Raw genomic sequence first — 25702 nt, forward strand, 5'->3', positions numbered from 1 at the left:
AACAGAAAATGCAGTTTAAATGATATCTTTTACAATAGAGACAAAATATATCATACCTTGGAATACATTTTTTTCAAAAGATGTGAAAGATCATTATGGAGAAATTTATATAACTTTATTAACAGACATTTTAAAAGATGTAAATAACTTGAGAGGCAACCCATGTTCATGGACAGAAAGACTTAGTATCACAAAGATCTCAGTTTTCTCCAATTTTATTCCATGTAATTGCAATCAAAATTCCATCAGGGTTTCTTATGAAATTTGGCAGGTAAATTATAAAATTAAAATGAAAGTATAAAGGGCCACAATGACTAAGACATTCCTGAGGATGAAGAGCAGTGTATGTGTTGAGAGATGGGGATGGTGGCATGAGATTTGACCAGATGCCAATATGTATGACAGATCTGAGACATAGCAATGGTATCTCAGACGTAGAAAAGATGGGTTATTCATAAATGATGCTGGGGTAACTAGTTATTCATATGGAAAAAAATGAAATTAGTCCATATGCTATACACAAAAACAAATTTGATGGGTTAAAGATTTAAATTTAAAGGCAACATTTAGAAGTTTAGGGGAAAATATAAAAGAATATTTATGCTCTCACAGTAGGAAAGCATTTTTTCAATTATGATACAAAAGAAAGCAAATGATAAGTAAAAATTTGTATATGTTTGACTACATTAAAATTAAAAATGTCTTTTCATCATAAGACACCATAAAGAAAGCGAAAAGACAAGCCTTAGGGTAGGAGAAGATATAACTGCAATTCAGAATGTATAAAGTACTCCTATAAAGGAATAATAAATTTGTGGACAACTCAATAGAAAAGCGGGCAAAAGAATGAGCAGACATTTCACAGAAAAGGAAACAAAAGTGGCCAATAAACGTTTAAAAGTGCTCAGCCCTGTTAGTAACCTGAAAGATGTAAACTAAAACTACCTGCCACACTGACAGAAATTTTGAAGTCTGATCATACCAAGTTTTGGCAAAGATGCGGAACAGTAGGAATTCTCATACATTGCTGTTGGTAGTACAAAAGGGTACAAATACTTTGAAAAAAATGTCTAGCTAAATAATAAATTTTAAGATGCTTATGCTGTTTCACCCAGCAATACCATTCCTAGGTGTAAACACTGGAGAAATTTGCTCATGTGCACCAAGAGATGTGTACAGGAATGCTTATATATGTATATAGGGGAAAAAACTGGAAACAAACCATGTGTTATTCTATGCAGAAAGGACAAGTGAATCGCAGCACATTCATATAATGGAATACCATACAACTGTGAAAATAAGTGAACAGCTGCTACTTGTAACAACTTGGATGGATCTCAAAAATTTAATGCTGAACTATAAAAGCAAGAAATAGAAGTATTATGGTATTATTTTACTTATATATGCATACAGTAAAAACTAATGAATATATTAAAACTAATATTATAAAACTAATGAATGTATTATTTAAGGATACAGACATATGTGATAAAATTATAAATAAAACAAGGAAATGGTTAGCACAAAATTCAGGATAATGGCTTACTCCAGGGAAGTAAGACACACCTAACTAGGAAGGACACATAGGGTAATATTCAACGATAATAGTATCTTATTTAAGCTGGGTCGTGTGACAGAAGTTTTCATTTTAATATTTTTCTTTAAATGTATATCTAAACTCATGTGTATGGTACATTTTACCATAGAATTGAGAGACTAAAAATAATACAGGCGTATTGAAAAAAACTGAACAAAATGAAAGGACACACAATGCCAACACTTTTAAACCTCTGTTTATTCTACAAATCTTATGATGATGGTAATTATTTTCAACTCTCGAGTGCTCAGATGAGAGGCAGGTTTGATGGGGATTCACTTGGAGCTCTTAAGAGGGCTGTTTTATCTGCGGGTCATTCACATAGGGTCAGGGGTGCCAAATTCAACAGAAAATATTCACTAAATCTAAACAGCAGCTAGACCTGATGGTGCCGAGTAGGATGAACCTAGGACTACTGGCTTTGCTGCTTGTTTTTGCAAACCCTTGATTTTACCTTGATTTGACACAATTCTGGCTCTTCATCCCATCCATATTCTCCTGGGTGCCTCAGGGAAATGCCTTTCCCAGTTCAAAGTTCAACCTGGACCACCAACTAGTCCACTGAATATAAGGAGGCAGTGCAGTGTAAATATTAGATTTCCATTCTGGAGACAGCTAGTCTTGGCACTGAATGCTGGATTTAGTGCTTAAGATTGTCTGATCAATTTTCTCATGTACAAAATTTGGCTGATAGTAATAATCTTTGTTTATAGGCTAAATGAAATAATGCAGTAGAGCCCTGTGATGAGCATTCACTGTTTTTCAGTCACTCAGTATTCACTCTCCATTCTTTTAGAATTTCCTTTTGTGACCAATCCTGATGGAAATTTAAATCCGAGTGACGTGTCGTTTCCCCAATCACAGGTTTGGTGCAAGTTCAATCAGACTATTTCTCCTATTTGATTCTTGTGTGGAATGATGCATGGATGAAAAATAAAATTGGAATTTGTTTATCCTAAGCCCTCCTCCCACTCCACTCCCCCAAGAAATGCTTCATTTCTGTCATATCAGAGGCACGTCCTACATTCTTATATTTGATTCTGTGAGCTTCCTCATATTTTTCCAATACACTGATTTGTGCTTGTTAGAGTTGGTTTTAGTCACTTGAAAAATAAATTCTTAGTGATATAAACACCAAGAACAATCTCTGGGGCATAGTAGCTGCTTGTAGTGTTTGTTGATATAATTATTTTCACAATTGAAATCCTCCCTGGAAACTCTTCCACCAGAATTTCTCTGCTCCTGTGAGTGGAAACCAAACACTCAGGACCTAATTATCATTGGGTGAACGGATACAATTTAATTTTTAAATACGATAAATAGAGAAATCAGTCTGGATTCACAATGTCTGCTAAGGGGCCAACATCCCACAATGGGCACCCATATGCCTATCAACTGCATTCCAGGTTTTGTCACAGGACAGTACCATTTAAGCAGTATAGACAACGTGTACTAGAGTACATGAAGTATCTCAGAGGAAGGAGAGATCATTGAGCTTCAAAGAGAGAATCTGTGCTGGGCTTTGAAGACTTATAAAAATGGAGTAGGTGGTGAGGAGAAGGAGAAGGCATTAAAAGCAAAGAATGGAGAGAGAAGGTGAGCAAAGACATGCAAGATGTGTTTGGAGACAGTGAATAGACTATTTTGGCTGAAGCAGAAATTTATTATAGGATAACGGTGGTGGATAATGTTTGGAAAGGTGCGTTGCAATTTTAAACATAAAACTTTAGAAATGGTCAAATTGCAAATATTTCTATTAAAAGAGACTCTTTACAATATCATGACAATCGTCTCTATCCATCAGCAACACAAAATATCTTTTAACATCTTCTGGTTGTAATTGGGAACAATGGAAGTTCTTGTTGCCCTTCAGAGGGGACATTTGGGGAAGCATAATTATATAATCATGACTTAAGGTCATTCCAAAGAACAGGTGTGGGTGGAATGTCCAGAAAGTAGCACCTAAAGATGAAAAGTTCCCTAGGCACTAATTGTACAAATTATATATGAATAATTCCATGGATAAAAAATGTTTAAAAACAGCTAAAAACTTCCACAGGTCTTTACTATTTACTTTCCAATAAAGATGTGCTTTAACACCAGGCATGAAATGTCCACAACGTAAAAACATAACCACAATGTTTAAACAGATGCTTATCAACCCTGGAAACTACCAAAAAAGCTATTAAGCTGATGTCTTCCGTGGTGATGATCTCCACCACGCTGTTAGGAGATATGGCATCGCTTTGTCCTTATTGAGCAGAGAAGGTGGTTCAGTAAATTGTTTAGAGCCAAGCTGTATCCACAGTTTATCAGTTGCTCTAGAGCTGTGATTTACAATGTTTTTATAGCCTTAGAACCTTTCCTAAATGAAACCTCTAGCTCAATTTATAACACAATCAGATCAGAAGTGCTCTTGTGGAAGCCAGGGAAAGGCATTTGGAGTTTTGCCTCACGGCTTCTAGTTTTTCTCTTCTGCTGTAAAGGCTCCTAAAAGGTGCTTCCAAAAAAAAAAAAAAACCATTCCAAAGCTCCAGGAGATTCTGAATTCACTGCTTTAGAGGATGCCTTGTCTGTGGAAGGCTGTACTCATCCTACTTCAGGGAGGTGAAGCGTGGAGGGATGTATAGTCATTGAGTAGAGAAATTTTAGATAATTTTAGTAAGTAGACCTTCCACAGATAGTAGACTTTGAACTCTGCGTTCAATAACATTTCTTACTGACATGGAAGGTGGAAGAAGAGAGAGCCATGGCCATTTTTGACTAAGAGAAGGGAGGTGTAAATCTATGGATGCCTTCTGTGCAAAGCCTATTCTTTGGCATCACCCCTAAGAGCCACTTGAGCTGTAACAACCTATGACAAAAGGGTGGCACCCAAGGCCTCAGAATTAGATTCTACAGGGTATAGACAATTGGTTCAAAGCACAGGTTTTTTCCTTCTCTCTAGGTCTGGCCCTTCTGTTGAAGCTCAGCTAGGTAAGTCATAGACTCTGTATTCTATTTTTGACATAGTCTTTTCTACCGTAAACCTCAAAAGTCTATAAATTATTCATAACACAAATGTCTCCCTAATGTATTACATGTGAATTTTTAATATTCCAGTATTACTTTTTAAAAAAGTATATCAAGAGATAAGCCACACTAGGGAAAGAGAGCTACTTCTATTTCACAGACGGATGGTTGTGCCATTGGGAGAATCTATTGTTTTGGATTGGCTGTCACTGCCATCCTCTTCAGCATCACTGCCTGAGAGCTGTAAATTAGTATTCATTGGGTTTCATAGGACTACTGAGCGGCTTATCTGAGATCCTAAAATGAATCCGTCAAGGTTAAAAATAAACAACCTCGGGCTGGCCCCGTGGCCAAGTGGTTAAGTCCGCGCACTCCGCTGCAGGCGGCCCAGTGTTTTGTTCCTTCGAATCCTGGGCGCGGACATGGCACTGCTCGTCAAACCACGCTGAGGCAGCGTCCCACATGGCACAACTAGAAGGACCCACAACGAAGAATGTACAACTATGTACTGGGGGGCTTTGGGGAGAAAAAGGGAAAAAAAATAAAATCTTTAAAAAATAAACAACCTCAAGTCAGTGGCCAGTTCCCAAGTTAGAATCTTTGAACCCATCTTCAAAAGTGTTCATACCAACCACCCCAAAACAGAGAGAAGTCATGTGAGGCAAAGAGAGAGAAAAAGAGGCAGGGCCAAAACTCACGGCACATTTCAGTGGCACCTAAATCAGGCCCTTGTTCTTACCTCTTACTACCCTTGGTTTCTACCTACCATCTGACATGGTACTTCACCACCTGGGCCCAGTACCCGCCAGGCCTGCGATGCTTCAAGCCTGACGACCTCAACTCCTGCCTCCGTACTCACCTGATCTATGCCTTTGTTGGAATGGGGAACAATGAGATCACTACCACTGAATGGAATGCTGTGAGTCTCTACCAAGCTTTCAATGGCCTGAAAAACAAATAGGAAAAGGGGAAGATATCTAATTTGGAATCTCCTAGGTCAGTACTTCCCAAACATTAATGTGCAAACAAATTATCTTGGATCTTCTTAAAATGCAGTTCAGATTCAGTGAGTCTGAAGTGAGGACCAAGACTGCTTTTCTAACAAACTCCCAGATGATGCTCTTGCTTCTGGTCTAGGAGCTACACTTTAAGTAGCGAGGATACAAATAACATAACACATTGCTTGCTGTAGCAGGTATTAAAAACATATTAGTTCTGCTTCTCCTGTTTATAACCCAGGAAACTGTAAGACATCTTATCTACTCACATCAGAGAGCAGAAGAGAGAGGATGCTGAAGATTACACATCTCTGAGCCCAAAAAGTCAAAAGAATTTGCTGTATTTTAATAAAGTTCTATTTTGTGTAAAAATGAAATAAAACAAACAAAAATCCTGGTATCCTTTAATTTCTAATTTGTTCAGTTTAGTTATATCTAGGAGAAGTGAGGCTACAGGCCATTTCTACCATCAGTAATGGCACTATCTTGAACGCAGCTGCTAGAATTTAAGTTATGATACCTAAGAGGAAATAAACCCCTTTAGAGTGGTATTTCTTGAAGTGTGATCCATTGACTACTCATCAGAATTACATGGGAGCACTTGATAAAAAGGTCAATCCCTACCCCAGTGTGACCGAATCAGAATAGCTGAGAAAGGAGGTTGTAAACCTGGAATTTTAATGTTGTCCTCCCACTCTGACGCTTGCACTTCATTCATTGATGTTTGAGAACCACTGTTCCAGAAAACGTGCGTAATTCTAAGCCAATTGATTTATGTTCATTATCATAGAGGCTAGGAAAGTAAGTATGATCAAGCAACATTTACCATTTCATCTGATGGAATGGAATATAAGCTAATTATACTTTTAAATTACATACATGTAAAATATTGCTAATACATTCCTGTTTTTAAAAAATCCAGTCCCATAATTTAGATTTCCTTAAAGAACTGAGTGCGTTTATGATGATGACAACACAAATAATTTTTATAGAGAAAGTTTTTAGTAGTGAAGGAAAATTCTTCTACAGAACATCTTATCAAGACAACATCAAAGACCAGGCTTGATACCAAAGCAATGTTATTTTAAATAGAGGGACTCACGAATTTTGAAGTTTCTTGTTTCTATCCTTTGCTTTACAGAAACAGCCAGCTGAAAACTCTCCTGGCCATTGGAGGCTGGAACTTTGCAACTGCCCCGGAAGTCCTCAAGTCCTTGGTGGGAGAGCCTGGTATTCATTTGCTATTGAAAATAAATTGGCCCATTGTGACCTATGTCCCTTTAGACTTCACAATCTAAGTCAGCATATTAAGCATGCACATTAAACCACTATGCTACTTAAATAAACTACTACACCAGAACCTCAATATTAAGTAGAACACAATTTATTTTATACATTTACATTTAAATGAGTATTCTGGGACCCCATTCACAGAGTTTGGACTTTGCTCTCAAGGCTGTGGGGGAGCTTTGAAGGATTTTTCAGTAGTGGAGAGATATGACAAAACTTGTGTTTCAGAAAGCTCACTCTGGCTTTAACCACGGAGGATGAATTAGAAGGAGATTGGGAGGTATGGATAGAGTTAGGTGGCTATTGGGGTAAATCAGGCAAGAGATGCTGAGGGCCCAAAGGCTCTAACAATGAGGATAGAAACAGGAAGTATTTCAGGGACAGAAGGAAGGTAGAATCTGTAGGTTTTGGAAATGGATCGGAAGTGGAAAAGAGAGAAGGCTTCCAGTTTTCTGACTTTGATAACTGATTTGATTGAAGTCCTATTAACTAGAATGATAAATACAGGAAGAAAAGTAGATCTAGACCAAGAGGAAGGACTCAATAATTTGTCTTTGAATGTGATGAATGAGAGGAATCTGTTGGACATCCGATAGGAATACCCAATAGACATTGAATGAATACAAGTCTGGAGTTCAGGACAAAGAATTTCATTTGATATACTGTATTGAAGTCATTGGCAAAAGTAGATGATTAAGAGATCACTAAGGAAAAGTGAATGGAGTGAGAAGAGCCAAGGATGGTTTTCAGATTTACTGTCTCTCAAGACAGAGATTCCATTCTATACCATCCCACATACTGGATTATCAGCCAGCCTCCAAACAGTTTCAATGTTAAGTAACTCACTAGCTGAAAAGTCAATCTACTTATTTGGAACATCTTTATTCTTAGCCAGAGCATGCCTCCAGTCATAATTTGTAACTTCCAGTCATGGGTTCTAGCTCTGCCCACTGAAGTAACAAAGAATAAAACTGTGCCTTTTGCAATGTATCGGTTCAATATTTGAAGACAGCTCTAATATCCTGCCTATAACTTCTCTTCTTCCAGTTAAATATCCTAGTTCCTTTAACCATTACTCTCACGACAATTTTCAGACAGACCCTCTCTTCACTGGAACACACTCTAGCACACCCAATAGTAGTGCAATTATAAAAAGTGAACTCAGTACTCCAAATGAGATTAGAGTCACACAAAATAAAGGTGGATTAACCTCTAGCATTGAATGGGAACCTATAACCTGGCTGTTACCACCTTCCTCATTGGTCTATTCAGCATTTCATTTGATGGGATGTCAGTCCTATAAAGTAGTTCATTTATTGAATTAAGGGAAGCGAATTTCTATATTGCTAAAATCTGGACATAAGTTACTGCCGCAACTGTAACTTCAGGGTGTAGTGATGTAAGTGGAGCTCTGACTGGTCATCTGGGACATGGGTTCTGGTCAGGAGCTGGCTGCTAACTTGCTGTTGGACTTTGGTGAAATTATCTAACTTCTTTGCATAACAGATAGCTACAAAATTGATTAATATCATCAATCCTATCTACTTTATAGGATATCAAGAAACTAAGGTAACATACAATATGTGAAAGCACTTTGAAAAAGAAAAGCATTATACAAATGTATATTTATTATTTAAGGACTGAAATCAGATTCATAGATACCTATCATACTTGATTATTCCATAGGAAATGCATGAAGCAGGAGACCAAGCAGATCAACAAGCCTAGGCTGATGGTGACCGCTGCAGTAGCTCCTGGCATCTCCAACATCCAGTCTTGCTGTGAGATTCCCCAGTTGTCCCCGTGAGTGATTCACCTTATCTTTAAACTCCTATAGGTATCACTTTGCCTATAGACTTGTTGTTAGCCTGCTTGCTGTTCAGGGACCTTGTTTGGGAGGCTTTGGAAGTGGTTTCTTTTGCCTGCATAGGTGTGGAAATGACCATCAGAAATGTTTCTAAATCCTTTACCCCACCTCAGGTACCTGGACTATATCCATGTCATGACCTATGACCTCCACAGCTCCTGGGAGGGCTACACTGGAGAGAACAGCCCCCTCTACACATACTCAACTGACACTGGCAGCAACACCTACCTCAGTGTGTTGAGTCCCTGCACAGATGCAGATGCCGGCCAGAGATGATGGTGTAAATCACATGGAGATTCAGGGACAAAACAAACATAAATTCTGCAAATGTCTCACTTGGATAACTGTCCTCTTAAGTGTCTGATCATATCTCATTAACTATGATTTCACCAAAATGTTTTTAAAAAATACTAACTAATCTAGCTGTCATTAACATTATACAATTTTACCTGTTAGAGCAGTGGCCTAACATAACTAAGCATTGGGTCCTCAGCTGGGTGGGGTCACTAGCTAACCCATTGCCATTGCAGGATTAGGTCAGGAACTACTGGAAGGACAATGGAGCCCCAGCTGAGAAGCTCATCATTGCATTCCAGCCCACGGACACGCCTTCAACCTGAGCAACCTTCCAACACTGGCACTGGCACCCCTACCTCTGGCGCTGGTTCTGCTGGACCCTACACCAGGTAGGTTGGGTTCTGGGCCTACTATGAGGCAGGTAGGTTGGGCTGTACAATTGAAATTCTGTGAATTTCATGCTCCGTGCTGAGCTGTAGCCTTAGGGCTAGAATCTTCAGAAAGTTGGAATGTCCCTTCTGTCCAGTACTTACCTACTTTAAACAAAAATATCACTCCAAATGCTTTAAGTGTTTAAATAACCTATTCATTTGCCCAATCTAGTATGAAGAGCACTTATAAAGTGCAACAACCCTTCAAGCGACAGACTACATACTTAAGGTCATTTATATTAGCACACAAGGGAATAAAATAACTGTATCTCTCCTATTAACGTGGGCTCCCAAAATCAAGCACTAAGAATACAGACAACACATGAGTATTTCAAAAGCAACTTGATCTTATTTACTGGAAATAAGAAAATTATTATTTTATTAGATATTAGAAAACTGAGGAAAACCCCAATTGGAGACATGAAAAAAAATCAAAGAGACAAGTGTACATTTTTTCTTTCATGGGAGTCATATTTAAAAGATTTGAATCTCTTGACTTTTTAAAGATCTGCACCTTCCTGAAAAATGGCGCCACTCAGGTATGGGATACCCCTCAGGATGTGCCCTCTGCCTCTCAGGGCAATGAGTGGGTTGGTTATGACAACGTCAGGAGCTTCAGTATCAAGCTAAAGTCACCTTCTCCAACAAGCTGCAGGTCCAGCCCTGAATTTAGGGAAAGAAAATGACACCTGGTGTCCTCTATCGTTAAACAAACTCAATGGCTTAAGCAGAACGGTTTCGGAGGTGCCATGATCTGGGCTGTTGACCTGGATGACTTCACTGACACTTTCTACAACCAGGAAAAGTCCCCCCTGATCACTGCCCTGAAGGATGCCCTTGGCCTGCAGAGCGCAAGTAAGTGACAGCAGGAGGATGCCCAGGGTATACAAATGTTCCTTCTCCATCTCAAAAGACAGCTCTAACATTCACCCATCCCCATTGCCCAGGGAGACTCTTCCCATTTCACCTCATTGCTCTTGCCCTGCTAAGAGACAGATGCTACATTCTTTCTCTACCCTTGAACTCTCATGTCAGGAATTTTATGGTCTTATGGGAAACCAGGCCCACCTGCTGGATTTTCCAGATATGCTAAGTCGTAAATGTGGGGGAAAACCTCAATAAATTGGGCTGATCTTCAATATATGCATTTACTTCTCTATAAATCCCTTATTAAAAGTCTATTTCAGGGGCCGGCCCCGTGGCCCAGTGGTTAAGTTCACACACTCCAGCTTCAGAGGCCCAGGGTTTCGCTGGTTCAGATCCTGGGCGCAGACATGGCACCACTCATCAGGCCATGCTGAGGTTGCATCCCACATGCCACAACTAAAAGGACCCACAACTAAAAATATACAAGTATATACCAAGGGGTTCCAGGGAGAAAAAGGAAAAATAAAAAAAATCTTTAAAAAGAAAAAATTCTATTTCAGGTAAAGTTAAGTCAGCATCTTGGTGGAATGAACCTTTCCCTTGGACTCTCCCCTCTAAGATATAACCAAAAGGACATTCATACAACAAAAGAGGACATATACACATCGCAAAAGATGTCTGGGAGACCCTTGCAACCATATGCCTGAAGGTGGTGGTGGGGCTGGATCCTCTGGAGGAAGTGAAAGCTGATACAGAGGAGCTCCATGGAGAGAGATGTGCTGTGGTGGCAGGAAGTGCTCAGGTGAAAAGAGCACCCTGTCCCTCCCCAATACTCCAGTCCCAGAATCTTCCAGAGCACTGTGTGAAGAGTGTGGCAGCCATGGAAGGAAAATGCGCAGGTGAGAGAGGCACCCCACCCCAGCCCGGTACTTCAACCCCAGAATTGTCTGGAGCATGGTGCAGAGAACTTGGCAGTGGTGGTGGAGAAAGGGAAAGTGTACAGTCCTGCAATCACCCAGAGCTCCTTACAGAGAGACAAGCAGGGGCTAAGGGAAGCACTGGGGAAGGAGAGTACTCCTCCCCCTGCCCAGTGCTCCAGATCTCCCATTGATCAGTCACTCAGAGAGAAAAGCAGTCCGTGGCAGGAGCTGGGGAGCCCCTGCTTATGCTGGGCCCAGAATACACAGCGCCTGATCCCCATCCTCTGGTGGTACATGGCAGCTGTGACCTGATAAGAATACCATAAGGAAGCAAAAATCTACTCCATCAAGCAGTGCCAGTAGGTATATTAAAGCTCCAGACCAGAGGGAAAGTGACAAGTACCCAGAAACAAACCCTGAAGGAACAGAAATCCATAACCTAAAGAACAAAGAATTCAAAACAGCTATCATAAAAAAACTCAATGAGTTACAAGAAAACACAGAAAGACAAATTAACAAATTCAAGAGCCTCTTCACAAAGGAGATTGAAACCATAAAGAAGAACCAGTCATAATTGTTGGAGAGGAAAACCACAATGGATGAAATAAAGAAAAATCTGGATTCCCTAAACAACAGAGCTGACAATATGGAGGAGAGAATCAGTCAGTTAGAGGATAATACTACAGAAGTGCTTCAGAGGGAGGAGAAGAGAGAACTAAGACTAAAAAGAAATGAAGAAGCTCTGAGAGAAATATCTGACTCCATCAGGAAATGCAACATAAGGATTATAGATATTCCAGAGGGAGAAGAGAAAGAGAATGGAGCAGAAAGCTTGTTCAAAGAAATAGTAGCTAACAACTTCCCAAACCTGGGGAGGAGCTGGAAATCCATGTGAAAGAAGCCTCCAGATCTCCTAACTTTGTCAGTGTAAAAAGCCTCACTCCAAGGCATCTAGTAGTGAAGCTGGCAAAAGCCAAGGACAAAAGAAATATACTAAGGGCAGCAAAGCAGAAGAAAATAACTTACGAAGGAACCCCTATCAGGCTTTCAGCAGATTTCTCAGCAGAAACCTTACGGGCTAGGAGAGAGTGGAATAATATATTCAAAATCCTGAAAGACAAAAACTTCCAGCCAAGAATACTCTATCCAATGAAAATCTCCTTCAGGTATGACAGAGAAATAAAAACTTTCCCAGATAAACAAAAGCCAAGGGAGTTCATTGCCACAAGACCCTCCCCCCTACAAGAAATCCTCAAGAAGGCCCTCATACCTGAGAAAATAAATAGGAAAGAGGCTACACAGCCCTGAGCAAGGAGATGAATAGGTAGGCAATAATCAGAAAAGGGCAGCTCTCTATCACATCAGGTGAGTAAACACCTAATTTTAACATCAAGAATAAATAAAAGGAAAGCACCAAAAAAATTATCTCATCTTTTTAACCACAAACTCATAACACAAAATGGAAAATGATATGACAATAATAACTTAGAAGGGGAAGAAGAAAGGGATGAAATCAGTATAGTCTAAGGAAATAAGAGGCTATCAGAAAATGGACTATCTCAGCTATGAGATTTTTTATACAAACCTAAGGGTAAGCACTAAACAAACAATTAGAACAGAGACATTCATGATAAACAAGGAGAAAATGAAGAAAACCAACAGGGAAAACTACCTAATCAAATTGGTAGTCTGAAATACACAGGACAAAAAAACAAAGGAAATGCAGAAGAACCAGGAAATGTGCGAAAAGACAGCAGTATTAAGTTCTCATATATCAATAATCACTCTAAATGTAAATGGATTGAATTATCCAATCAAAAGACACAGAGTGGCAGGATGGATTAAAGGACAATACCCAACAATATGCTTCCTCCAGGAAACACATCTCAACTCTAGAGATAAGCATAGGCTCAGAGTGAAAGGATGGAAGACAATACTCCAAGCTAAAGGCAAACAAAAGAAAGCAGGTGTTGCCATATTTATATCAGACAAAGTAGACTTCAAGATAAAACTTGTATAGAACAACATAGAGGGGCAGTATATAATGATAAAAGGGACTTTTCACCAAGAAGACATAACACGTATTATAAACATGTGTGCAACCAAGACAGGAGCACCAAAGTACATAAAGCAACTATTAACAAACCTAAAAGGAGATATCAATGACAACACAGTAATAGTAGGGGACCTCAACACCGCACTTACATCAATGGATAGATCATCCAGACAAAAAGTCAACAAGGAGATAGTGGATTTAATGAAAACCTAGACCAAGTGAACTCAATAGATATATATAGAGCGCTCTATCCAAAAAGAGCAGAATATATATTCTTCTCAGGTGCACATGGAACATTCTCAAAGATAGACCATGTATTGGGAAACAAGGCAAACCTCAATAAATTTAAGAAGATTGAAATAATATCTACTATCTTTTCTCACCATAATGCTGTGAAACTAGAAATCAACTACAAGAAAAAAGCTGGAAAAGAAACAAAAATGTGGAGACTAAACAACATGCTACTGAACAACCAATGGGTCATCAAAGAAATAAAGGAGAAATCAAAAAATATTTGGAGACAAATGAGAATGAAAACACACCTTACCAACTCTTATGGGATGCAGCAAAAGCAGTCCTAAGAGAGAAATTTATAGCAATACAGGCCAACATTAACAAACAAGATAAAGCTCAAATAAACAATCTTAAACTACACCTAACAGAATTAGGAAAAGAAGAACAAACAAAGCCCAAACTCAGCAGAAGGAGGGAAACAATAAAAATTAGAGCAGAAATAAATAAAACTGAAACAAAAAGACTGTAAAAAAGATCAATGACACAAGGAGCTGTTTCTTTGAGAGGTTAAACAAAATTTACAAACTCTTAGCCAGACTCACTAAGAAAAAAAAGAGAGAAGGCTCAAATAAGTAAAATTAGAAATGGAAGAGGAGAAATTACAATAGATACCACAGAAATACAAAAGATTATAAGAGAATATTATGAAAAACTATTCACCAACAAACTGGACAATCTAGAAGAAATGGATAAATTCTTAGACTCTTACAACCTCCCAAGAATGAATCAAGAAGAAATAGAGAAACTGAATAGACCAATCACAAGCAAAGAGATTGAAACAGTAATCAAGAACCTCCCCAAAAATAGAAGTCCAGGACCAGAGGACTTCTTGGGAGAATTCTACCAAACATTCAAAGACTATTTATCACCTATTCTTCTCAAACTATTACAAAAAAATTGAGGAAGATGGAAATATTCCTAACACATTCTACAAGGCCAACATCACCCTGATCCCAAAACCAGACAAAGACAACAAAAAGAAGGAAAATTACAGGCCAATGTTGCTTTTGAACATAGATGCAAAAATCCTCAACAAAATATTGGCAAACTGAATACAGCAATACATTAAAAACATCATATACCATGATCAAGTGGGATTCATATCAAGGACACAGGGATGGTTCAACATCCACAAATCAGTCAATGTGATATACCATATTAACAAAAGGAGGAAGATTGTCTCCATAGATGCAGAGAAAGCATTTGATAAGATCCAACATCCGTTCATGATAAAAACTCTCAATAAAATGAGTATAGAAGGAAAATATCTCAACATAATAAAGGCCATATATGACAAACCCACTGCCAACATCATACTCAATGGGGAAAAACTGAAAGCCATCCCATTGAGAACAGAAACAAGACAAGGGTGTCTACTCTCACCACTCTTAGCCAACATAGTAGTAGAGGTTTTGGCCAGAGCAATTAGGCAGGAAAAAGAAACAAAAGGAATCCGAATAGGCACTGAAGAAGTGAAACTCTCGCTCTTTGTAGACATGATTTTATATACAGAAAACCCTAAAGAATCCATTGGAAAACTGTTAGAAATAATCCACAACTACAGCAAAGTTGCAGGATACAAAGTCAACATATGAAAATCAGTGGCATTTCTGTACTCTAATAATGAACTAACAGAACAAGAACACAACTCCATTTACAACCACAACAAAAACAATAAAATATCTAGGAATAAATTTAACCAAGGAGGTGAAAGACCTATACAAAGAAAACTATAAGACATTACTGAAAGAAATCAATAATGGCATAAAGAAATGGAAAGATATTCCATGTATGTGGATTGGAAGAATAAATATAGTTAAAATGGCCGTACTACCTAAAGCAATCTACAGATTCAATGCAATCCCAATCAGAATCCCAATTACATTCTTCACAGAAATAGAACAAAGAATCTTAAAATTCATATGGGGCACCAAAAACCCCGAAAGGCCAAAGTACTCCTGAGAAACAAGAACAAAACTGGTGGCATCACAATCCCTGACTGAAAAACATGTTACAAAGCTACAGTAATCAAAACAACATGTTACTGGTACAAAAACAGGCACACAGATCAATAGAACAGAAGTGAAAGTCCAGAAATAAAACGACACATAGTCTTCAACAAAGGAGCCAAGAACATAAAATGGAGAAAGGAAAGCCTCTTCAATAAATGGTGCTGGGAAAACTGGACAGCCATATACAAAAGAATGAAGGTAGATCATTATCTTTCTCCAAACACAAAAATAGACTCAAAATGGATCAAAGACTTGAAGGTAAGATCTGAAACCATAAAACTTCTGGAAGAAAATATAGGCAGTACACTCTTTGATATCTGCCTTAAAAGGATCTTTACAAGTATGATGTCCACTCAAACAAGGGAAACAAAAGAAAAAATAAACAAGGGGCACTTCATCAGACTAAAGAGCCTCTGGATGGCAAAAGGAAACAAAGATCAAAATGAAAAAACAACCCACCAACTTGGAGCAAATATTTGCAAATTATATATCCAACAAGGAGTTAATCTCCTTAATATATAAAGAGCTCACACAACTGAACTACAAAAAAAATAAACAACCCAATCAAAAAGTGGGCAGAAGATATGAACAGACATTTTTCCAAAGAAGTTATACAGATGGCCAATAGGTGCATGAAAAGATGCTCAACATCACTAATCATCAGGGAAATGCAAATCAAAACTACACTTAGATATCATCTTATGCCCATTAGAATGACTAAATCCCAACACAAAAGATACTAAATGTTGGACAGGTTGTGGAGAAAAGGGAACCCTCGTCCACTGCTGGTGGGAATGCAAACTGGTGCAGCCACTTTGGAAAACAGTATGGAGATTTCTCAAAAAATTAAAAATAGAACTACCAGATGACCCAGCTATCCCACTACTGGATATTTATCCAAAGAACTTGAAATCAACAATACAAAGAAACTTACGTACCCCTATGTTCATTGCAGCATTATTCACAATAGCCAACACATGGAAGCAACCCAAGTGCCCAATGACTGATGATTGGATAAAGAAGATGTGGTATATATATATACAATGGAATACTACTCAGCCATAAAAAAAGACACAATCATCCCATTCACAACCACATGGATGGACCTTGAGGGCATCGTGTTAAGCGAAATAAACCAGAGAGAGAAAGATAAACACCGTATGATTTCACTCATATGTGGAATATAAACAAACTTATGGACAAAGAGAACAATTTAGTGATTACTGGAGAGGGGGATAGGACACAAGGGGTGCAGGGGCACATTTATATGGTGTTTGACAATTACTAATGTACAAATGAAATTTCACAATGTTATAAACTATTTAGACCACAATAAAAAAATTTTTTTAAAGTCTCTTTCAGCTCGCTGGGTGAGATTTAACAAGAAACCCTCAGCAGTGCTTACATATTTCTAGTCTGTAATTCAAGAGAAGTTCCAACTCCCTAATTTTCTTTCCAGATTTTCTCTTAGAGCTTATTTGCTCTCCATTAATACCCAGATACTAGAAAAGTATTTTGCACATACTGGGTGCTCAGTAAATTTATTTTTTAAAGCTTTTGACATCGTAAGAGAAGGGAGAACTTTTTAAATTTAAAACCAGGCTGGTTTGAAATTATAGCTTTTTCTGATTCCTGAGTATAGAGTTACCTTGCCATCTCCTTAGTTTTAGGAGACCACTCCATCTCCAGACCTCACCCTGAGATCCACTGGTCTCTTCACCTCTAGGCAAAGTTGGAGATTCTGCCAGGTCCACTAGTCTTCTCTTTGTGCTATTTCAGGTTGCACCACCCCTGCTCAGTCCACGGAGCCAGTAACTCCTGTTCCCAGCAGCAGGAGCGGAAGTGGGAGAGAGACCGGGAGCAGCAGTTCTGGAGGCAGCTCTGGCGGCAATGGATTCTGTGCCAGCAAAGCTGATGGTCTCTATCCTGTGGCATAAAAGAGAAATGCCTCCTGGCACTGCCTGAATGGAATCATATACCAGCAGAACCGATAGGCCAGGCTTGTCTTTGACACAAGCTGTTTTATCGTTGCAACTGGGCACAAACCTGACCCGTGTCTCAATTCCCATGGGTTCTGAACAGTCTCCTTTGCTTAGCACATCTTGCTGCCACCTAGGGTTCCATAAAAAAACCCATCAGTCAAAACATGAGTGTCCTTGGTTTTAAGTGATTTTGGAGGAAACCTTTCTAGACGTGAAAATACAGGCTGTATGCGGGGGTGGAATGGCGGAAGATAGTATGAGGGAGTGGTGGAGCCAACAACCCCAGTCTAAGATAGTATGAGGAAGTGGTGGAGCCAACAACCCCAGTCTTCTATCTGCCTGTGTTGATCTGCATGAAATTTGGAGACTGTCAGGAGGAAGTGTGTGAACGTTTGGTGGTGGGATAAGATAAGAAGACGCAGAAGATAGGTCTGTAACCTGGTGACCATCTTCAGGAAGGAGCCAAAGTGATTCCATGGGGCTTGGGGGCACAGGCTTGTTCAAGGAGAAGAAGGCCAGGGCATTCTCTTTACATCTACTGAGGTCTCAGATCTGGTCCAGCGCCTCTTGGATTGGCAGCTTTGGGAAGATCTGTGCAGTGGACTCCTTTTGGGGTGTCTGTCCAGCCCTTGGGCCAGCAGTATCCCTTTCTCAGGAGACCGCCACCATCATTGAAACCATAGCGGTGGTCACCACCTGCTGTGTTTGTACTGTGTCTCCTCCCCTGGCTTGGCTGATTGACTGGGGTCGACGGTAGACTCAAGAGGGCCAATCAGATTATTACCCCTTGGAATCTGCAACAGAGAACAAGGAATGGCTGTCAGTCCCTGAGAGTGGCTTGGCCTGTAATATGCAAGCTCAGGGGCTATAGTGAGAGACTGAGAAGGGAAAGTTGCCCTGGATGCAGAGCAATAAGACTAAAGGAGAGCTACAGAGAAAAGCCATGATGCAAGACGGAGAGAGACAACACTTACCGATGGCTTTCCAACTCTTAATTCTAGCTCTTCCCTGGGTCCCAGATGCATTTCTCCCTTTGGGTTCTGTGAAGCACCCTTATAACTATATAACAAATTCCTCTTTGCTGCTTAAGCTGGTTTATGTTTGTTTCTTTTATTTCCAACTAAAAGAATCTTAACTAATATAATAAGAATATAATGTCTCCTATTTTTTCCGGCATGCTTACTGTATGTCAAACTCTAAGTGTTTTACTTGTAATTTCTTATTTAATTCTCCCAGCAACCTTGTGAGGAAGATAATACTAATTCCAGGAAACTGAAGCGCAGAGGAATTAGGAAACCTGCCCAGCATCACACAGCTAATAAATTGCAGAGCCAGTTCCAAAGCCAGGCAGGCTGGCTCCCGAGCTCACAATCCTAACTACAACGTTTTATTGCCTCCCTTGACACAGACCTCAGCGTTCTCAGGGTAGATGGCATCACCGGTGGTGGTGATGAAACACAAGCAGTTTTCTGTGTAGTGACCATTCATAAGCTCACACACTTATTGATTATTTACTATGCGCCAGGTAACGTTCTAGTTATTCAAGATATAGTGGTAAATCCACCCTTACAAGGATTATATTTTGCTGGTGGGTGTGATAGGCCATAAACAGGCAAACGAAGAAGTGCAGAAAGTGAAACAGTGACAGAAAGTCACCAGGGGAGGAGCGTACCTGAGTTTGGGCAGTCGAGGAAGCCCTCTCTGGGGAGGTCCCCTGTGAGATGAGCCTTGACATTCAAGAACAGCCAGTCATTTTGAGATCTAGGAAAAGTCTATTTCAGGCTGAGGTGCAATAAGTACAAAGTCCTTGAGGTGGAAATGAGCGTGTATGTTAGAAAAAAGAAGACCAGTGTTACCATGAGGTATTGGGCACAGGAAGAAATAGGCTGGGGTCAGATCAAGCAAGGTCCTGAAACATGGTTAGAAGTTTGGATTTTATTCTGTGAAGCCATTGGAGGGCTATCGCAGAGATGGAGGGGTAGTGACATGATCTAAATTCAACATGGATGAGATGGGGCTGGAATTGGGTTACAAAACATGGGAAAATAGCACTTATGGTGATTGTAGCTGATGTATTGACTTCTGAGCACTTACGTGACATGCCTTGGAGATTGAAGACATAGACATGGAGATTAGCGTCCTCAATGAGCAGGTGAAGGCAAGAGTAGGTAAAATTGGGTATTTACTAATGTAATTACATTTCTAGCCAAAGAATGATGAAGTCTGGAATAAAATAGAGCATAGAAATTTGGGGTAGTCTTTTAGGAAGGAATTTCCCGTGTAGGTCACGATTAAGGAAAATAAACACCAAGGAGGGGATGTGAGGCCGTGGGGCACTGCACTCGGTGAAGGACAGGAAAGAGGCTGTTGACTTTGAGGAAAAGCATCTTTGAATAACATAGTGGCCAGTAGCTAGATCAAAGTGGTTTCCCAGACTAATGCCTTTTCCAGTGCTATTATTTTCCCACAAAGATAAATTCTGTCACCATTTCTAGAATGCAGAAATTACTGCAGCCTAAAAAAGACTGGTGACCCCCCATTTTTCCTGCTACATTTACATATTTATTAGTCATACAAAAATGAGTGTTTACTGTGTACCTACTGTGTACAGAAAGAGGACAGGCACAATCCAGTCCCCATGACTGCTCTATCCTCACCTCCTAAGGCTCTTCTCACTCCCTCCGTTTAACCATGTTGGTCTGTTTGTACTGTTTCTGCAATAGTCCGGGCTTGTTACTGCCTCAGGGCCTTTGTACAAACTAGAATATTCTTTCCCCAGATTTCCATTTGACTTTCTACCTCACTTCCTTCAGGCCGTTCCTCAAAGCCACCTTCTGAATGAGGCCATTCCTGGCCATGCAATTTAAAGTTGAAACCCCCGTTCTCCTTCTCCCCTTCTGTGCTTCCTTTGTTTTTCCTTGGCACCTATCAATGCCTGATATACCATACATTTTACGTATTTACCTCTTTTATTGTATGCCTCCCCTACTAGAATTAACCTTTATGAGAACAAGGATTTCTGTTCACTGCTTTATTCCTGCCTAGGGCAATACTCAGCATATTACAACAGTTTAATAAGTACTGGTTGAATGAATAAATCAATGAAGGCAGGAAGGGTGATAGGAACTAACAAGTTGAGTATCCCAAGCATTGGACTAGGTACTTTATATAGGTTATCACCTGCATGGTGAATATTGTCCTCATGTTACAGGTGAGGACATTAAGATCTTGTGAGGAAAACTTGCCTAAGATCAGGTAGTTAATAATTAGCAGAGCTGATTGGGCCTTTCTGGCTTCCTTTACATCACAGTGTTGCCTCACAGAAGGCAATGTCACAATGACTTGAAGGAGGACTCCAAGGGTGGGGCTGTTGTTTAGCAGCCAGTCTTAGTTACACCCTTCATTTTCCTGGTTAAAGTCCACTTATGAGAGCGGTGACTCATGGAGATATGATATGAGAGGATCAGCCTTATTGAAAGTCCCTCTGAGAGAGAGCTCTGGTCCAGAGCTTCTTGGAGATCTTCAAAATCCATGGCGTCTACCTGAGAACACGACGGACAAAAAATTCACACCACGCCTGACCCAGCCATTCCTTTGGAACTTTCCTAATGGTAATCATGTTCTTGGACTCCAGTACATGTATGAAAACTGATCCTTCACTACCGGAGTCTTAGTGGAAAGGGGGGTTGTGTGCACAGGATTACCTAATGGCCCCGATCCAGGCAGGGATGGAGGCAGTGCTCCTCTCACCAAGTCATGAGCCTTCACAAGGGTGGCACTCATTCAGATGAAAGGGCACCATTTTTTTATTTGCACAAAGGTACCCATGGAGTTGGCCGTAGCCCTGGGCATGGAGGTGGCAGACTGGAAGTGCATTAACACTTGTTAAATACCAATTATAGATTAGTCACTTGCTGTGCAATATTTGTCCTGTGTTATCTCCTAAATTCTCATGGCAGCCCGAAGAGTGAAGAGATGATTAGTGCCATTTTATAGATGAACCAAGGCTCAGGTAGCTTAACTTCCACAATGTCATGTAGCTAGTGAATGACAGACCAGTACCTGTTGGAAACCAGTTCTGAGGGGCTTAAAAGCCTGTGTTCATTCCTCTACCATCAGATGAGAGAGGCTGGTATTTAAGAAAGTCTGGAAAGTGGGATTTAGAAAGTTATTTTCCTCTCCTCTGTCTCCATTCTCAAGACACACCTGTCCTCCAGCAGAATCTCTATTCTCTGGATTGGAGTTCTCAATCCTACTCAGACCCAAGTCTTGCTTTGAGTAACGAATTATTTTGTAACACCTCCTTTATTATCCTAAAATTAAATTCGTGGATAGCATAACCTACGACACATAATTTCACAAACAATGTAATGCCATAATTGTAATGTAAAGGAGAAAAAATAATTCCTAATAACATAACAAGATATAAGTGCTCAGATATGACTACTTGAGGAGACAATGAAGTGGTCAGGTGTTTGCACCATATAATGAGTAAGTCTAGAATTAAGAGAGAAGGTTAAATGTCATTCCATACAGTTTAGGAAAATAAAGGAGCAGAGTTATAAGTGGACACCAGAACAAAGACTAGTGTTAGGAGAATCAATAACACTCCAGACTTACTGGTTTCTGATGACAGAAAAAGGTAAATAGCTTTAGTTAAAATAGGGTTAATACTCGACAAATTACAAACCATCGAAGTAAAAAAAAGGAAAGGGATGTGACTATTATACCTGAAAAGAAGTAAGTAAATAATGTTAATGTGCTTCCTCTAGAGTTGCCAGATTTTTTAAAATACACTATTTTATTGGTCTATCATGCATACCAAAAAAGGCCCAAATCATAATAATATGAACAAATTAATGCAATACGCAAGGTGGACTCGTTGTAAGCAGTACCCACTTAAAGAAATGGAGCATCGCTGTCGCTCTGAAAGCCCTCCTCACGTTCCCTCGCAGATGCTACTTCCACCCTCCTTTACAAAGGTCCCCCCATTCTGATTTCTATCACGTAGATTAGTTTTGCCTCTTTTTGAACCATATGTAAATTTATTCATGCAGTGTGTAAATGTTCATGTCTAAGTTATTTCATTCAACATTGTGAGATTAATCTATAATATTACATGTCCAGGATTTTGTCCATTTTAATTGCTGTATAGTATTCCTTTGTATGACTAGTCTACATTTTTTTCTGTTTTACTGTTAATGGACATTTGGTTGTTCCAGTTTGAGACTCTTATGGATAATGCTACTTTGAATGTTCTTGTACAAGTCTTTTGGAACACAATTGGATGCGTTCCTGCTGAGTAAATGCCAAGGAGTAGAAATGATTATGTCATAGGGAGGTCTGTGTTCAGCTTCAGTAAATACCACCAAAGAGTTTTCCAAAGCGAATGTATCCATTTACACTTACACTAAAAGATAGCAGTACTAAGTGCTAGTCATCTTTATAATTTTAGCCATCAGGTGGGTAAAATTGTATTTTTAATTTGCATTTCCTTTATGACTACTGAAGGTGATCATTTTTCATATGTTTACTGGTCATTTTGCTTTTTGGGGTTTTTTATTTTTTGAGGAAGATTAGCCCTGAGCTAACATCTGCTGCCAATCCTCCTCTTTTTTGCTGAGGAAGACTGGCCCTGAGCTAACATCCATGCCCATCTTCCTCTACTTTCTATGTGGGATGCCTACCACAGCATGGCTTGCCAAGCAGTGCCATGTCCGCACCTGGAATTCGAACCAGTGAACCCAGGGCCACCAAGAAGCAGAAGGTGTGAAGTTAACTGCTGCGCCACCGGGCTGGCCCCTGGTCATTTGGATATTCCTTTTTTCTTTCTTCTTTTTATTAATGTTTTATTGACATAAGATTGGTTTATAACATTACATAAATTTCAGGCATACATCATTATATTTCAGTTTCTGTGTAGACTACCTCATGTTCACCACTCAAAGACTAATTGCCATCCATCACCCTGCACATGTGTGCAGTCACACCTTTGTCCCCCCTCTCTCCCCTCTTCCCATCTGGTAACCACCAATCTAATCTCTGAATCTGTGTGTTTGTTTGATGTTGTTGTTGTTTTTATTTTCTATTTATGAGTGAGATCGTATGGTATCTAACTTTCTCCCTCTGACTTATTTCATTTAGCATAATACCTTCAAGGTCCATCCATGCTGTCGCAAATGGCAAGATTTCATCTTTTTTGATAGCTGAGTAATATTCCATTGTGTATATATACCACATCTTCCTTATCCATTCATCCCTTAATGGGTACTTAGATTGTTTCCAAGTCTTGGCTATTGTGAATAATGCTGCAATGAATATAGGGGTGCATATCCCTTTATGCACTTATGTTTTCATGTTCTTTGGATAAATACCCAGCAGTGGAATAGCTGGATGATAGAGTATTTCTATCCTTAATTTTTGAGGAATTTCCATACTGTTTTCCATAGTGACTGCACCACTTTGCATTCCCACAAGCAGTGTGTGAGAGTTACCTTTTCTCCACATCCTCTCCAACACTTGTTATTTCTTGTCTTGTTAATTATAGCCATTCTGATGGGTGTGAGGTGACATCTCATTGTAGTTTTGTTTTGCATTTCCCTAACTAGTGGCTTTTCCTGTTTTCTTCCTGTAGTTGATTTCTAGTTTCATAGCATTGTGGTCGGAAAAGATGCTTGGTATTATTTCAATCTTCTTTAATTTGTTGACACTTGTTTTGTGGCCTAGTGTTTGATCTATCCTGGAGAATGCTCCATGTGCGTTTGAAAAGAATCCATATTCTGTGGTTTTTGGATAGAATGTTCTATATATATCTATTAAGTCCATCTGGTCTAATGTGTCATTTATGGTCAATGTTTCCTTATTGATCTTCTCTTTGGGTGATCTATCCATTGATGTAAGTGGAGTGTTAGAGTCCCCTGCTATTATTGTGTTCCTGTCTATTTCTATTTTTATGTCTTTTAATAATTGCTTTATATATTTAGGTGCTCCTACGTTGAGTGCATAGATATTTACAAGTGTTATATGCTTTTGTTGTATTGTTCCCTTTATCATTATGTAGTGCCCTTCTTTGTCTCTTGTTACATTTTTGTTTTAAAGTCTATTTTGTCTTATACAAGTATTGCTACCCCAGCTTTCTTTTCATTGCCATTTTCATGGAGTATCTTTTTGCATCCCTTCCCTTTCAGTTTGTGAGTGTCTTTAGGTATGAAGTGTGTCTCTTGTATGCAACTTATATGTGAGTCTTGTTTTTTTATCCAATCAACCATCCTATGTCTTTTTTTTTAAGATTTTATTTTTTTCCTTTTTCTCTCCAAAGCCCCCCCCGTACATGGTTGTATATTCTTTGTTGTGGGTCCTTAGTTGTGGCATGTGGGACGCTGCCTCAGCGTGGTTTGATGAGCAGTGCCATGTCCACGCCCAGGATTCGAACCAACAAAACACTGGGCCACCTGCAGCGGAGCGCGCAAACTTAACCACTTGGCCACGGGGCCAGCCCCCCATCCTATGTCTTTTGATTGGAGCCTTTAGTCCATTGACATTTAAAGTAACTGTTGACAAGGATGCACTTATTGCAATTTTGTTACTTTTTTTTCTGGATGTTTTAGTAGTTCTTCTCTGTTCCTTTCTTCTCTTCTTGCTCTCTCCCCTTGTGGTTTGATTGCTTCCTTTAGTATTACGTTTGGGTTCTGTTCTCAATTTTTTGTGTATTTATTATAAGTTTCTGGTTTGCAGTTACCGTGAGGTTCATATACAATAACCTATGTAAATAGCAACTTTTATTAAGTTGATGGTCTCATAAGTTTGACCTCTTATTAAAAGCTCTTCTCTCTTACTCCCCTCCTCCAACATTTTATGTTTCTGATACCATATGTTACCTCTTTCTTTTGTGTATATGTGTCTGTTAACCTCTTATCATGGAAATAGATAATTTTAGTACTTTTGTCTTTTTACCTTCATATTAGCTTCCTAGATGGTTGATCTGCTACCTTTACTAAATATTTGCTTTCACCACTGTTTTTATTTATTTTTATTTGATAATTTTCTAATTCCTATTTGTGGTCTTTTCTTTTCCACTTA

The 25702-nt window shown here is 39.3% G+C and overlaps 1 protein-coding gene across 1 annotated transcript in view; it reads left to right on the forward strand.

Annotated features, from left to right (window-relative positions):
• Nucleotides 1-25210, forward strand: part of CHIA (chitinase acidic) — a 55051-nt gene extending 29841 nt beyond the window's left edge. Inside the window, 10 exon segments of the mRNA XM_070487027.1 lie at nucleotides 6749-6837; nucleotides 8584-8700; nucleotides 8878-9000; nucleotide 9122; nucleotides 9295-9349; nucleotides 9352-9384; nucleotides 9387-9478; nucleotides 9999-10116; nucleotides 10204-10347; nucleotides 17421-25210. Coding sequence (XP_070343128.1) covers nucleotides 6749-6837; nucleotides 8584-8700; nucleotides 8878-9000; nucleotide 9122; nucleotides 9295-9349; nucleotides 9352-9384; nucleotides 9387-9478; nucleotides 9999-10116; nucleotides 10204-10347; nucleotides 17421-17719 — 1071 coding nt within the window. The 3' untranslated portion in view covers nucleotides 17720-25210.
• Nucleotides 25211-25702: the final 492 nt, after the last annotated feature.

Source organism: Equus asinus, chromosome 16 (genome assembly GCF_041296235.1).
Source record: "Equus asinus isolate D_3611 breed Donkey chromosome 16, EquAss-T2T_v2, whole genome shotgun sequence".
Lineage (NCBI taxonomy): Eukaryota > Metazoa > Chordata > Mammalia > Perissodactyla > Equidae > Equus > Equus asinus.